Source organism: Prenolepis imparis, unplaced genomic scaffold (genome assembly GCF_030444845.1).
Source record: "Prenolepis imparis isolate NDT839.2.m4 unplaced genomic scaffold, iyPreImpa1.0 SCAF_160, whole genome shotgun sequence".
Lineage (NCBI taxonomy): Eukaryota > Metazoa > Arthropoda > Insecta > Hymenoptera > Formicidae > Prenolepis > Prenolepis imparis.
Genome location: NW_028141318.1, coordinates 1 through 15583, shown reverse-complemented (window position 1 = coordinate 15583; position 15583 = coordinate 1). Strand labels below are relative to the sequence as shown.

The following is a 15583-nucleotide window of genomic DNA, read 5'->3' as shown; positions in this document are numbered from 1 at the left end:
CAGTGTCGCATCAAGAGTGAATTGTAAAGTAACTTTGCAAACCAAGTTGCATAATTAAAAGCGATTCCGGACTCTCGCTGCACGATCACGTGCAACCCGCGCCGTCGATCACGTGATTCGCGCGTGCGGCCGCGCTACCCGCGTCAACAAGGACTTTCCCCGCGCCGCGCGCTACCCGCGTCAACAAGGACTTTCCCCGCGCCGCGCGCTACCTGCGTCCACAATCTCTAGCCCCGCGTCGCGCTACCCGCGCTCACGGATTTTCGCTTAACGTTCCGCTTTTCCGCGGCTACATATCAAGTGCTTAGAAACTATGGCCAACATGGAGGTCCTGTTAAAGAAACACAACACGACCAAGGGCTTTATCGAGCGATTTTGGGAAAACCTAGCCAAAGCAGGCAAGGAAAAGATGACGTATGAGTATATGAGGACCCGCCTTGCTTTGCTTGAAACCTATTGGCAGAGGTTCGAAGATGGCCACTATAAACTGCACGAGTACGACACGACAAATGTAAGGGAGATTCAAGAATATCTAAACGAGCACGTTTACGCGAAAACCGAGGATAACTATGTGGCAACCAAGACTCGGATACAAGAAAAGCTCGAAGCAATATCATCTAGTAAAAACCAAGATCCAGCCCGCGCGACGACGTCTCTTTTGAAACACATTCAGCTGCCTAAGATAGGCCTGCCAAACTTTTCGGGAGACCAGCTAGCATGGGAAAGTTTTCGAGACTTATTCCGATCACTCGTGGGTGATGTGCCAGAACTAGCTCCAGTTCAGAAGTTGCAGTATCTTAAAACCAGTCTCACAGGGGAAGCTGCAGCTGTCGTCGCCAACATCGGATTGACAAATAAGGGCTATGAGACAGCATGGTCGGAGCTGGTGGCACGCTACGATAATAAGGGAGTCTTACTTGCGGCTCATATGTGTACCTTCTTGAACAGCACGCCTATCACTAAACCGTCAGCAACAGAGCTCAAGCGGTTGAGCAGCGTGGCGTTACAAACGCGTCGATCTTTTGAGTCTCTCGGACGTCCCGTCGAGCACTGGGACGATTGGTTTGTCCACGTGGTTGGAAAAGTTGGACTCATCGTCGCGACTCCTGTGGGAGGCCTCTCTTCAGACCAGCACCGAGTTTCCACAGCTCAGCAAGCTGGAGGACTTTCTACAGACACGTATTCGTGCACTAGAAGCTGCCAATTCAAGGCCAGCTCCCACAGCAGCGACCTCTTCGGCTAAATCGCAGGATCGAAAGGCGAAAGTAAACACACTAACAACGTCGACTTCTGGACCATCGAAGCGTGGCAAACGCTGTTCGGTATGCCAAGGTAACCATTTGTTTAACTATTGTTCCCGCTTCAAGGAACTTACGGTGACGCAACGTCGAGAACACGTAAAGAAGCAGGGAGTGTGCTTTAATTGCCTCAAGGATAATCATTCGGTGTCGAGCTGTCCTTCCGGTTTTCGATGTATCAATTGTCAGGGTAAACATCAAACTCTCTTACATCTTAAAGAAAGCTCTTCGACAGCGGACTCCGATCATACCGATAAGGCTCCGGTCACGGACCACTCGAGTGCCAGTGGGAAAGCTACAACGGACTCTTCGGTGAACGCCAACTTGGCCGCTCTCGTACTTACGACCAGGGGTCCGATTCTTCTGGCTACTGCTCAAGTATCCTGTTCAAACAGCAAGGGGGACTCTCTAGTGGTACGAGCCTTGCTGGATTCAGGATCTGAGGCCACCTTCGTCACTGAACGAGTGGCACGAGCTCTGAGACTGCCTCGTAAACGCGTACATGTTCCTGTGTCGGGCATACAGGGAGCTTCCTCCGGCGTTGCCTCGTACTCCGTGGATTTAGGGATCAGCCCACCCCGAGATCCTGCCGTGCGTCATCATCTAACGTCAGTGTTAGTACTTCCGAAATTGACTTCGGCGCTGCCTTCACACGCTGTCCGACGTGGCGATTGGCCTCACCTAACTGGACTGGAGTTGGCTGATCCGCACTACGATCGACCCGCGCCGGTTGACGCCGTATTAGGAGCTGATGCATACGGTCTTCTACTTAGAGAAGGCCTAAGAAGGGGACCTGCTGGATCTCCATCGGCTCAGGCGACCTCCTGAGGTTGGGTGTTGATGGGTCACACTACGACGACGCCCTCGTCGCCTAGCGTGTCAGCTTGTCACGCTACAGTGTCTTGTACTGAAGTGGACCGGACGCTTCAACGATTTTGGGAACTAGAGGAGGTACCATCGGAGCCGATTTTGGGACCGGAGGAGCAGCACTGCGAGCGTTTATTTGCGGCGTCGCACGCTCGCGACCCGCATGGACGCTACATCGTTCGCCTACCAAAACGCACGGATTCTCTTGTGCCTCTAACGAATAACCGCAAGGAGGCTCTTCAACTGCTGGTTAGCTTAGAACGTCGCCTGATGCGCAATGCGTTACTACGAGAACATTACACCATGTTCTTGGAAGAGTATCAGCGTCTTGGCCACATGGTTCCTATTCCAACGAAGGAGGTTCATAGCGAGGATGCCTACTACCTACCGCACCATGCCGTCTACAAGAAATCGGGTCCAATGGATAAAATACGCGTCGTGTTCAACGCGTCTCACCGCACGTCTTCCGGCTACGCGCTCAATGACCTGCTGCTGCCAGGTCCTAAACTGCAGTCGGCGCTTTGGGTAACCTTGACCCGCTGGCGTCTCTATCCTTACGCATTTACATCCGACATCGTCAAGATGTTCAGACAAATTCTGGTTAGCTCGGAAGACACAAAGCTACAGCGTATTTTATGGTGTTCGGATCCGGCGCAAGAAGTTCAGGACTTCCGACTGATAACAGTGGTCTACGGGACTACCTCAGCTCCGTACTTGGCTCTGCGGACTCTACTCCAGCTAGCAGACGACGAGGGACTTAGGTACCCTTTAGGGGCAGACGCCATCCGCAACCACTCTTACGTGGACGATATCCTTGCCGGAGGCAATTCTCTCGAACAGGCAACGGAAGTTCGGCGTCAGCTGGTCGCGATTCTTGCTGCAGGAGGATTCAACCTAAGCAAATGAGCAGCCAACGTCCTACAACTATGTCCAGATGATGGGCCGTCCGATAAGCTATTCCACGATCGGGAGGGTGTGAGCACGCTTGGCATCTTATGGCAACCGTCCGACGACACCTTTACTTTAAGAGTGGCTTCGGTGACCAATAAAGCAAATTGCACGAAACGGACCGTCTTGTCGGACGTGGCTCGCTTTTTCGACCCCTTAGGATGGGCGTCGCCTGTACTTATTTTCGGCAAGATCTTCATACAAGATTTATGGATGGCTGGACTCAAATGGGATGAACCTCTGCCAGATCAACTACAATCGCGCTGGACGAAGTTTGCAGACACCATGCCGGAACTGGACGAAACTGGCTTTCGATACCCCGATTCGTTCATTTCCACGGAGCAGAGAACGTCGAACTGCACGGATTCTCCGATGCCTCGAGCCGTGCATATGCGGTCACTATATACTTGCGGTCTACAAGCCCTTCGGGGGTCATCTTCACCCATCTTTTGGTCGCTAAAACCAAGGTAGCGCCCGTCAAACAGATCTCCATACCGAGGTTGGAATTATGCGGCGCCTTATTACTAGCGAGGTTAATCCGCTGCACACTCAAGGGCCTCGACATGGAGAACATGCCGGTCTATGCTTGGACTGACGCTGCCGTAGCGCTTGCCTGGATTCGGGGCCACCCGGCGCGTTGGAAAACATTTGTTGCAAACAGGATGGCGGAGATACAATCTCTCGTGCCGCCTCAAAACTGGAGATACGTGCCGACCACGGACAACCCTGCTGACGCTGCTACGCGAGGAATAAAGCCGCTAGAGTTAGCCGCTTTGGAACTTTGGTGGGCTGGTCCGCCTTGGCTCGCTTGGCCAGGAATCCACTCAACGGAGCCGAGCCCTCCCACGGACGGACTGGAGGAGCAGGAATCACGCGCGGTGGTGGTTGACCTTGCGCGTCCAGCCGAAGAGGACAACGACTTTCTAACCAGGTACTCAAGTACGCTGAAATTGCTGAGAGTAACAGCATTCTGTTTTAGATTCTTTGATCACGTACGTCGTCGTAACCCGAGGAGGACAGGGTTCCTGTCTCGAGATGAGCTGGAGACAGCTCGCATCCGCTGGGTGTGGATAGCTCAACGACAGGACTTCGCGGAGGAGATATCTCGTCTAGAGAGTGCGAGGCCGCTGCCTACCCGGTCTCCGCTCCTAGCGTTGAGGCCTCTATTGGACGAACATGGACTACTGCGAGTGGGAGGCCGTCTCCAAAACGCTTTGCTCCCGTTCGCGGAGAAGCACCCGTTAATCCTACACAAGGGCAGCCGCTTATCGCTGCTCCTTGTAAGGGAAGCACGCCTCACTTCATGGGGGCCCCCAGCTCACCCGGAGTCTGCTTCTACGGCGGTATTGGATCCTACAAGCCAACTCTTTAGTTAGTGAGATCGGTGATTCACGCCTGCGTGCGATGCGCGCGCTTCCGAGCAGCCACCGCCGAACAGCAAATGGGTCAGCTGCCGGCGGAGCGTACGCGACCTTCACGCCCTTTCCAGTCTTCTGGGGTGGACTACGCTGGGCCGGTGCCTCTCCGTTCCTGGAAGGGTCGAGGTCACCAGGCCACCAAGGGCTATATTAGTCTTTTTATATGCCTTTCCTCCAAGGCCGTTCACTTAGAACCGGTCTCTGATCTTTCGAGCACCTCTTTTATAGCCGCCTTCCGACGTTTTACGGCAAGGAGAGGCCATTGTGAGCTGCTAATGAGTGACAACGGAACTAATTTCCGGGGCGCTGCCCAGGAATTGAGGTCTATGTTCCGATCCGCCTCTGAATTCTATAGGGAGTGTGCAGCTTCTCTCGCCAACAGCGGCACCCAATGGTCTTTCATCCCGCCCGGGGCTCCTCACTTCGGAGGCCTTTGGGAAGCCGGAGTCAAAGCAGTCAAATTCCATTTGAGGCGTATCATCGGAGACACCCGCCTCACCTTCGAGGAGATGGCGACGCTCCTGGCGCAAATAGAGGCCTGCCTCAACTCAAGGCCCTTATATCCGCTCAGCAGTAACCCGACAGACCTGAGCGCTCTCACCCCCGGTCATTTAATAATGGGGGAAGCGACCGTAAACTTACCGGAGCCGTCAAGAGCGGACGTCGACGTCAATCGCTTGACGTCGCGCTGGGCCTTAACCTCGGCTTTGAGAGACCATTTCTGGCGGAGGTGGTCATCAGAATACGTTCACCACTTGCAGCAGCTCCGGAAATGGACGAAACGAGCACCTAACGTGACGGTGGGCGGTCTCGTGCTATTGAAAAATGAACTGCAGCCCCCGACAAAATGGGCATTGGCTCGCATCATCGAGCTCCACCCTGGCGCCGATGGTCTTGTCCGTGTAGTCAGTGTACGAACCGCCACCGCTACCTTCAAACGACCGATCGCTAAGATCGTACCGCTGCAAGTTGAACCGCAAGCCGACCCGGAACTCGAACACGACAACTGATATCGATTCCATTGCGATCAAACCGCGCCTTTGCATTGTTGTCCCACAAGTCGTTGCATCTCTCTAATTGCTATACTATAGTTGTTACAGCCGTCACCTCATGGCGGGCGGCATCTCATTTTGTAAACGAATCTTCGTCCCAACGGACGAGGCGGGCGGTATATGTTGAGAGATTGCCGAAATCTAACGCGCTGCTTCGATTATTATTCCTCGCGCCTGTTTGGTTCTAGCGCTCTCGGGCCCTTCCCCCGCGTCTAGGTGGACCGAGTAGCTTGGAGAGCAGGGGGATGGGGAGCCGGGGAAGCGACGACCGAGAACCCCGACTTTTGCGACTTTAGTCTGTTTTTCACCTCGGAACGATAACACTTGCGACAGCCGACTGATACTCAGTTTCGAGTGCGAAATATATCGAATCGCCGAGAACGTGCCGAATAACCCCGCGCTAGCTCGGTTATATCCATCGTTTACGCGCTTGCGTGCGAACATTAGTTATTCTATCAACCATAGTCGAACATTAATCATTGTTATCCCGAAGTGATTATCACGTAATAAATGTGGAAAGTTTAGTGACCTCTGACTCTATTTTCAATGCATCTCCGATTTCCTTCTCGTTCTCTCTCTCTCACTCTTTCGCTATACTCCGATCTCAGTAATCGAGCAACCGGTCTTGTTAAGTGAATCCCGTTGACCGTTCTACACGAGAACGTCGCGGGTGAAATGAACAACGTGTGTGTACAGAAACTTGACATACATACATATTAATTTTAATAAAATTCGAAAGACTAATAAAAGATTAATCGCGATTGCATGTATTAAGTAATATTCCAATGATCGTCCATCAATATTTCTTGCAATTATGAATATAGCTTATTCAAGTTTAACATCGCGTAATAAAATAACATAATGTATCATGCTCGCTAGCAATTAAACAGATTGTACTTATACTTAATATCTAATTTGTAGGCTAGTATTCTGATGGTACCATCATAATGTGTAGACAATGTACTCTTAAAATATATGAAAGAATAATTTTTGGCGCGTCTTAACATATTGAAAATTAAAATTTTAAGCCGCGGATCCCATGCGACCCGGATTCATTTTACATATATTAGATGAAAAAGTTTGTACGCTTGTATGCTGATGGTATCATCATAATGTGCAGTCAATGTAATGTTAAAATATATGAAAGAATAATTTTTGGCTCGCTTTATACAATAAAAATTAAAATTTTTAAACCGCGGATCCCATACTGCGCGGATTCATTTTACGTATATTGAATCAAAAAGTTTGTAGGCTGGTATTCTGATGGTACCAACATAATGTGAAGACAATGTACTGTTAAAATATATGAAAGAATAATTTTTGGCGCGTCTTAACATATAGAAAATTAAAATTTTAAGCCGCGGATCCCATACGACCCGGATTCATTTTACATATATTAGATGAAAAAGTTTGTACGCTTGTATGCTGATGGTATCATCATAATGTGCAGTCAATGTAATGTTAAAATATATGAAAGAATAATTTTTGGCTCGCTTTATACAATAAAAATTAAAATTTTTAAACCGCGGATCCCATACTGCGCGGATTCATTTTACGTATTGTTACGTCCTGGCCTGCACGAAGGAAAGGCCGCTCGAAGGTCGTAACAGCGTTTTCCCGAAATCGGAGTGATTTCAGGTCGAACGGACTGTCTGGCCCTTTTGCAGGTCAACGACTGGATAGTCGCTTTTACCTGGCTTATTTCAGGGGTCCGTTCGTCGGTCCTTTTCGGTAAGGGAATTAAATCCCTTTTACGCGGGATAGGACCTTGTGCGATCTCGGGGGATATATAAAGGAACGCAGGGGTTTAAATAAGACTTTAAATTCGCGTAATGTAAATAATTATCATTTATTCAAAAAAAAATAAAATCTTAATAATATTCGGAGAATTAGACATTTGAATTTGTGGACATGTATAAACAATTATATATGAGTGTGTGTGTAACGTTGATGTGCTATGAGGCGGTTGAGAATTCGCGTTGGCTTTTGATCGTCCCGTTTCAATCGGAGAGCGCGTTTCAATGCTCGACGGGCAGCGATTTCCACTTATTAAGTTTAGTCGCGATTCCGGGGATTTATTCACTTCCGTGATCGTAGAAGAATGAAAGTACTCACTGTTGGCTGTATATTATTTGGTGAGCGGATTGGCAGCTATAGGTTGATCCTCAGGATCGATGATTCCTTCGAGTGGTGTGGGCGAAGGTGTAGGTTGACTGATAGCTGGTTGTTGAGCCTCGATGGTCACAATGTATGTTTAATGCGAGGATCCAGAAGTGTGTAACTGCCACGATGTAGGCGGAATTAATAGCGTTCTTGGAAGATTCGCTGCTTTTATACTATTCGTCTGCCCTTCCTATAGGGCAAAGGGCGTCCTCTTTTCTTGTGACTCATAGTCATACGTTCGGTGTTTAATCCCCTTTGCGCAACGTATTGCTTCCTTGTATGAAGAGTTCTTTCCTAATTCCGATCTTTGGTCTACTGATAGCGTGTGTCGATCGTGATATTTCAACATTACCTATGACTTATTGATCAAAGTGTAGGTTTCGTAATCTCACCGATCGAGTTGTTTCACAATCACTGTCTTTCTCCGTTTAATTCTTATAACTAATTTCGGTCTTATAATTAATATGTTCGCGGAACGCGAATCTGCGTAAATCGGGGAGGAGAAAAGAATCGTGCAGTCCACAGGACGTAACACCCCCCGTCTTAGATAAATGTTGGGGGTGTAACACAACATTTGCAAAAAAGAAATAAAAAATTTTCGATTCTTTTCTTGCCGCGATTTACGAATATCGGTAGAAAGAACCACATTTAACCTGTTGGTTAATTGTGCTTCCTTTAGTTAACATGTATCTCCTTTTTTTGAAAAGGAGGAAAGAAAAAGGCGACCACCAAAACCCCTTCCTTATTCTTTCGTTCTTTTCTTACATTTTTTTTTTTTATTATATTTTTTTTTTAATTTTATTTTATTACTGGTAAGGTGCGCGTGGAATCTTTTTCCTTTTATTGTTCTTCTCTCCCTCTGGGAAACACAGCTTAGCCCCATCCGTCTACCAGGTGTTCGTAGTTGACGTATAGAAATTCTTCTATACATTCGATACATTCTTCTGCAGGTTTTATTAGTACGATTATTATTTCGCACTTAGTGCAGTTTGATTGGTTGTCTGCTGAGTCCTTATGGACTAGATTGTGGGGTGGTAGTGTCATATACTCCTCCTTGGTTGGTATTTTATTATAACATTCTTGGCAGATTTTAGAGTGGTCTTCAGTATTTTGATAGATGTTCCCCCGTGCTTGTATGACACATCGGATTTTCATCAATTTTAAATAAGTTTCAGGGTGATCTTGTGGTCTCCGTCGATGGGTCCTTGCCGTATTTCTTCTGTTATTTTAGGAGTCCATTGGAGTTGATGATATATTGGCATTGTTATACTGGAACTGACGATCAGGTAGTTTTTCTATAGAATGGAAAATGATTCCACGTTCACGATTACGAAGAATATTAAACTAAAATATTGGTGTATACGTGTTGGTTATAGATATATATATGTATATAGGTAAATTCCTTCTCTCTTCTTACTACTGAAGTTACAAAATATAACTTATTTTAATCTAGAGATAAAAAGACAATATTTTATGTATTTGAGACTATATAAAAAATTTTTTATATATATATATGTCGCAAATATGTGTGTGTGTGTGTGTGTGTGTGTGTGTGTGTGTGTGGGTAGGCGAGCATAATGTGCTATTTAAAGAAATATGCAATTCTGGCGATCATCTATAACGCGACGGCTAATAAATCCGAGCTGCCGGCCGGTGCGTCGGCGCAAGCCCGCGCGCGCTCGCTCTAGCGCGTCGTCAAACATCGCGCGCTCTCGCTCTAGCGCGTCGTCAAACATCGCTCGTTCGAAACACCGGCCGCTCGAATCATCGCGAGAAAACAAACGCGCGGAAAACAAACAGCTTTGTCCTCCGGCTTGCGAGAGAGTCCTTTATCGCTCCGTCACGAGACCAAAAATTGATGATCTCATTTTTGGTACTTTCTCGAAGGTCGAAAAGGATAAAGCTGCCCGTTTAGCGCCGATCGCTCTCACTCGTCTTGACGTCGTTCGTACCGATAGATCGCAGTTCGCAAACAAGTTTCCTTTGTTATATCGCACTTCCGGCTGATAAACAAGCTTCGCGCAGCGATTGCACTTCTCGCAATCGCCTTGTATAAATCTCTGTACATTAACTGTAAATATAGTGCCGTGTCAAACATTCTTTTGTGTCGTTCGATTCTGTCTCTCTCGTTCTGTCTCTCTCGTACTGTCTCTCTCGCACTCGCGTCCGCGCACTACACCGCAATTCGCACACTTAAACTGCACATTTTCTGGTCCTTCGAGCCGGATTCTCGCGTCCTAGTGGTACCCGGCACCCGCAGTTGTCGCGACTTCGGTGAACCAGTGACGCAGTGGTGAAGTGTTCGTGCATTCTGAAACAGAATGGAGGGTTTAATCAACTCTCAGCGCGAGCTCCACAGGCGCATCGCCCGCATCTATGAGAACTTGAAGAAGATGGGTTCCGCCAAGCTGACCGCCTCCTTGGCGGAATCTGCGAGGAAGGTCCTAGAAACAAAATGGACGAAATTTGAGGAGCAGCATGAACACTTGTACTCCGAATACAGCGATGAGCTAAAAGGCGACGATTACATCACCTCAGACTTGGCGGGTTTCGTCGAAGACGCGTACATACGGCAACGCGCCGCGCTGTTGGACCTCGAAAGGTCGCTCTCCGCCGCAACGACGTCGGAGCCCGCGCGAATCGAGTCTACATTGTCGCGCAAGACTCTGCCTCGGATCCAGCTGCCTCAATTCTCCGGCCGGTTCGAGGAGTGGCCAGCCTTTCGCGACCTGTTCCGGTCGATCGTCGTCGAGGAGCCGTCCTTGTCCAAAGTAGAGAAGATACACTATTTGAAGACAAGCGTGAAGGGCGACGCCGAGCAGTTGATCCGGAACCTGCCGACAACAGAAGACAACTTTGAGCGCGCCTGGGCCACGCTAAACGATCATTATGAGAACAAGAGACTCTTGGTGAGATCCTACCTGTCGGCCTTCACATCACTGCCGCGAATGAAGACTGCTTCCGCGTCAGGTCTTCGTCGCATTTTTCACGGTGTGCTCTCCACCGTCGGCGCTCTGGAGGGCATCGGGCGTCCGATCGGAGCCTCCTCGGATCTTTTCGTCCACCTAGTGGTCGAGCTTCTCGATCCGAAGACTCGGCGCGAGTGGGAGAGCTCTCTTGGAAAATCATCTGAGCCACCGACCTATGAGGAGCTTCGCACGTTCCTGCAGGAGCAACTGATGACGCAGGAGGTGCTGCAGACGATCAGCGCCGAGTCGTCCGGCAAGTCAATGGAGAAATCCGGGAAACCTGCTCGCTCCAGTCTAGTAGGAGGTAAAGGGCCGGACTCGAACCGCAGCTGCCCCCTGTGCAAAAGGGAACACTTTTTGGCTTATTGTGACCTATACAAGAGGAAGACGGCACAGGAGAAACGCGAGGCCGTCACTACTCACCAACGATGTTGGAACTGCTTGGGCCGCCACTTACTTGGAGAGTGCAACTCCGCCAAGGTATGTGTCAAGTGCTCAGCTCGTCACCACACATCTTTGCACGATGCCTTCACCGCTGTGCCCACCGCCGGGCCATCCGCGTCGGCTACAGTGCACGTCGCCAAGCAGCCACCTGCGGAGTGCGGACCGGTTTTACTCGCGACAGCTCGTGTGCGGGTAACGGATCGCGTCGGAGTCCGTCACATCGTCCGCGTGCTCGTGGACCCGGGATCCGAAACCTCACTAATGGCCGAGTCTCTCGCGCAGAGACTACGCCTCTCGCGAACCCCGTCGTCAGTGGCCATCTTCGGGGTCGGAGGTGTTCAGACGGGCTCTTCACGAGGTCGAGTCGCGGTCACCGTGTCTTCGTTAACTGGACACTTCTCGCTCACCGTGTCATCCTTGGTGTTGCCGCGGCTGACGATCTACAACGGCGCGTCAGACGGCGTGACTCGGTCGTGGTCTCATGTTCACGGGCTCGAGCTCGCTGATCCCGAGTTCCACCGCCAGGATCCCGTGGAACTGCTGTTGGGAGCGGACGCCTACGCCAGCATCGTGATGCCCGACCTCCGACGGGGAGAACCCTCTGAACCAATCGCGCAGCGGACTCAGCTAGGTTGGGTGCTGCTGGGAGCCGCAGGCGTCGGTCACGTTGCAACTCAAGTGTCGTCTTTGCAGTGCTCCGCTGTGGAAGAGCTCACCAGGCTGGTGCGACGCTTCTGGGAAGCAGAAGAGCTTCCTCGGGTCGCGCTGCCGTTGACCGCCGACGAACTCGCGTGCGAGGAGCACTTCGCGCACACGCACGAGAGACTTAGCGACGGTCGCTATCAAGTGCGATTGCCCGTGCGCTCGGATCTGCCTGACCTTTCGTTACACGTCGCGCCGCTTACCGTATGCTGGACGTCATGTCGCGAAAATTCGTGCGCGACAGCGACTTCAGTGAGCGGTACCACCTCTTCATGGCCGAATACCTGTCACTCGGTCACATGTCGCAAGCCGTCGGACCGTCGCCTGCGTCGAAGACTCCGCTTTGCTACCTGCCGCATCACGGAGTGCTGCGGGGCTCCGGGCCCGAAGCCAAGATCCGCGTGGTCTTCAACGGCTCTTCACGCAACGCGGCCGGCGCTTCAATCAACGCCTTTCTTCACACCGGACCGAATTTGCTGCCGGCGCTCGCGGACGTTCTGATCCGTTGGCGACGTCACCGCTACGTCTTCGTGGCAGACGTGGAAAAAATGTACAGGCAGATCCTGGTGCACCAGGACGACCGAGACCTGCAGCGGGTTCTGTGGGGAGAGAAAGACAAGCCGTTAGATTATCAGCTCAACACCGTCACCTACGGCTTGGCAAGCGCACCGTACCTCGCCATCCGCGTGCTGCGCCAGCTAGCCGCGGACGAGGAGAGCCGCTTCCCGTTGGGCGCCGACGTGTTGAGAGGAGACATTTATGTCGACGACATACTCACCGGAGCGGGTGATTTGGAGGAGGGACGTCAGCGTCTGATGCAGGTGTCAGCTCTCTGCAGGGCGGGCGGTTTCCCTCTGCGAAAGTGGGCCGCAAATCATCGGGCCCTCCTGGAGGAAGTCCCGCTCGAACACCGCTTGACGTCTTCAGCCGACGCCAGCCTGCCGACGGACGACCACTCCGTGCTGGGCCTCCGATGGAATCCGGACAGTGACGACTTCGCGTTAATAGTGCGGAGAACACCCCACACCACGCCTACAAAGAGATCGGTGTTATCTCAAACCGCTAGACTGTTCGATCCGCTAGGCTGGATGGCGCCACTCATCGTGCGAGCGAAGCTGCTCGTCCAAACTGCATGGTTGCAGCAGCTCGATTGGGACGCACCGTTGGCCAAAGAAGAAGCTTCGTCGTGGACCATGCTGGAGGAAGAGCTGCCGCTGCTAGAAGGAGTTCGACTACCGCGTTGGTTTGGCAGCGACGTCTCCGCGAGTGCCTGGGAGCTCCACGGCTTCTCGGATGCCTCCGAGCGCGCCTACGCCGCCGTGGTATACCTGCGATCCACTGCCGACGATACACCTAGCATCTCCCTGGTTGCTGCCAGGTCAAAGGTCGCCCCGTTGAAAAGAATATCGCTCCCTCGCCTGGAGTTGTGCGCTGCGACCTTGCTAGCCAAACTAGCCGAGCACATACGGGTTACGCTGGGCCTGAAAGTGTCGGCGGTGAACCTCTGGACGGACTCCACAGTTACGCTCGGCTGGGTACGTGGACACCCTACAAAATGGACCACATACGTAGCAAATCGTGTGAGCGAAATACAGCGAGCAAATCCAGAAGCAAAATGGCGACACGTACCTGGCCGAGAAAATCCAGCCGACTGCGCATCCCGAGGAGTATCACCGAGGGAGCTTCTCTCACACCCTCTCTGGTGGAGGGGGCCGAACTATCTCTGCGAAAGCCCGGAAGCCTGGCCAAAGGACGCCAGTCTGGAAGCCGCCGATGACATCCCGGAGCAGCGACCGCTGCGATGTCTCGTGGTTGCCGACGTTCGGGAACCCGAAGAACTCTGCCGTTTCTCGAGTCTCCGTCATCTACTCCGCGTCTCCGCCTGGATGTGGCGCTGGCGGAGCCGATACCACCAATCTGCAGACATCAAAATGGGCACGGCGCGTCCGGCACTCTTGGAGCCACGAGAGCTGGAAGCGGCAATGCGCCGCTGGATCCGGGTGGTGCAGTTAGTGCACTTTCATCCGGAACTGGAGGATGCCCGCGCCGGGAGAGCCATGCCTCGACGAAGTCCACTCCGTAAGCTGGCTCCGACGCTCGACCACGAAGGGATCCTGCGGGTACAAGGAAGGCTGAAACATTCCGTTTTAGACAACGATCAACGCCACCCTACAATACTACCACCGGAGTCCCGGTTAACTCACCTGGTGATAGACGCCTGTCACCGACGCACGCTGCACGGGGGAGTCCAGGCCACCTTGGCTAGCATCCGGCAGCAGTTCTGGATCCCGCGGGGACGTCAGTTGGTTCGCCGACATATCCATCGCTGCTTTACTTGCGTGCGATGACGGGCGGCAACTCCACAGCCGATGATGGGTGCTCTACCACGGGCACGTGTCACTCCAAGCAGGCCTTTCATGCATACCGGGGTGGACCTCGCGGGCCCCGTTTGGCTTCGGACTTCGAAGGGTCGCGGCCAGAAGTCATATAAGGGGTTTCTGGTCGTCTTCATATGTTTCAGCTCCCGCGCTGTCCACCTGGAGGTCGCAAGCGATTACTCGGCCGACGCCTTCCTAGCTGCCTTCCGTCGCTTCGTGTCGCGCCGAGGGCTGTGCGAGACCATTTACAGTGACCGTGGGACGAATTTCGTCGGCGCCGACAACCAACTCAGGGAGCTCTTCAAGGCCGCTGGCCGAGAGATGAGGTCGATCGCCGGACACCTGGCAGACGACGGCATCAAGTGGAGTTTCAATCCGCCGGCTGCCCCCCACTTCGGAGGACTCTGGGAGGCGGCGGTCAAAGCGGTGAAACACCATTTGCGACGGACCATCGGAGAGACAAAGCTCACGTTCGAGGAGCTCACAACACTCCTCGCCGAGGTCGAAGCATGTCTCAATTCAAGACCACTTCAGGCCTTGTCCGATGACCCGGAGGATCTCGACTCCCTGACGCCTGGACACTTCCTGGTTGGCGGTCCGCTCAACGCAGTCCCAGAGCCCTCGCTCCTGGACGCGCGGCCAGGTCGGTTGAGTCGTTGGCGCCTCCTTCAGCAGATGCGCGACCACCTGTGGCAACGTTGGACCAGCGAATATCTCCAGGGACTTACGCCAAGGCCCAAGTGGTGGGCCACGCGAGGGAACCTGAGGGAAGGCCAGCTCTGCCTCATCAAGGGCGAGAACACCCCGCCGTGCCGCTGGCCGCTCGCGCGAGTCACTCGCCTGCACCCGGGACAGGACGGCCACGTGCGCGTGGTGGATGTCCGGACCGCCGTCGGCGAGCTGACCCGCCCAGTGGTCAAGATTGTGCCACTGCCGACGACAGACGCCGCGGATCCGGAATCGTCCGCGTAATTCATCGCGCTTCGATCTCCTCCGCGCCACGCGTACAATCGCGCCTGAAAAAAGATGCACACTCAATTACACACGTATTCGTTTCCGCTCAGTAACATTGTAAGTCGTACGTTCACTCACTTGCATAATTGTCGCGTTGTCCGGTCCCGAACTTGTCAGCTCGAACACTCGCCCGTTTCTCGTATCACGTCGCAACGGTGCACATGGGGCACATAACCTCACCTGTCAAACGCGCGACTGCACGCCCCTTGATTTCGATCGCAACATCGATACGATCAATTCGAGACATATCGCCGCGAAGAATGCATTTATGAGAAAGGAATCGCGAGGTTGGTCGTCGTTCGCATCTCGACGAGGCGGGCGGGATGTCGC

General features: G+C 52.4%; 5 protein-coding genes across 5 annotated transcripts; all 5 read left to right on the top strand.

Annotated features, from left to right (window-relative positions):
* The first annotated feature begins 313 nt into the window (after positions 1-313).
* On the top strand, positions 314-2126 carry LOC145947833 (uncharacterized). Its single transcript, XM_083057607.1, has 2 exons — positions 314-1084; positions 1128-2126. The coding sequence occupies exons 1-2, from the start codon at positions 314-316 to the stop codon at positions 2124-2126; spliced, it is 1770 nt and encodes a 589-aa protein (XP_082913733.1).
* A 12-nt stretch (positions 2127-2138) lies between these two features.
* On the top strand, positions 2139-3071 carry LOC145947832 (uncharacterized). The gene has a single exon (XM_083057606.1). It carries the CDS (start codon positions 2139-2141, stop codon positions 3069-3071), a length of 933 nt encoding a protein of 310 aa, XP_082913732.1.
* Positions 3072-4806: 1735 nt separating this feature from the next.
* LOC145947831 (uncharacterized) lies at positions 4807-5541 on the top strand. The gene has a single exon (XM_083057605.1). It carries the CDS (start codon positions 4807-4809, stop codon positions 5539-5541), a length of 735 nt encoding a protein of 244 aa, XP_082913731.1.
* A 4526-nt stretch (positions 5542-10067) lies between these two features.
* Positions 10068-13638, top strand: LOC145947830 (uncharacterized). Its single transcript, XM_083057604.1, has 3 exons — positions 10068-12043; positions 12106-13396; positions 13594-13638. Exons 1-3 carry the CDS (start codon positions 10068-10070, stop codon positions 13636-13638), a joined length of 3312 nt encoding a protein of 1103 aa, XP_082913730.1.
* Positions 13639-14233: 595 nt separating this feature from the next.
* LOC145947835 (uncharacterized) lies at positions 14234-15005 on the top strand. The gene is made up of 2 exons (XM_083057610.1): positions 14234-14882; positions 14974-15005. Exons 1-2 carry the CDS (start codon positions 14234-14236, stop codon positions 15003-15005), a joined length of 681 nt encoding a protein of 226 aa, XP_082913736.1.
* The last annotated feature ends 578 nt before the right edge of the window (positions 15006-15583 follow it).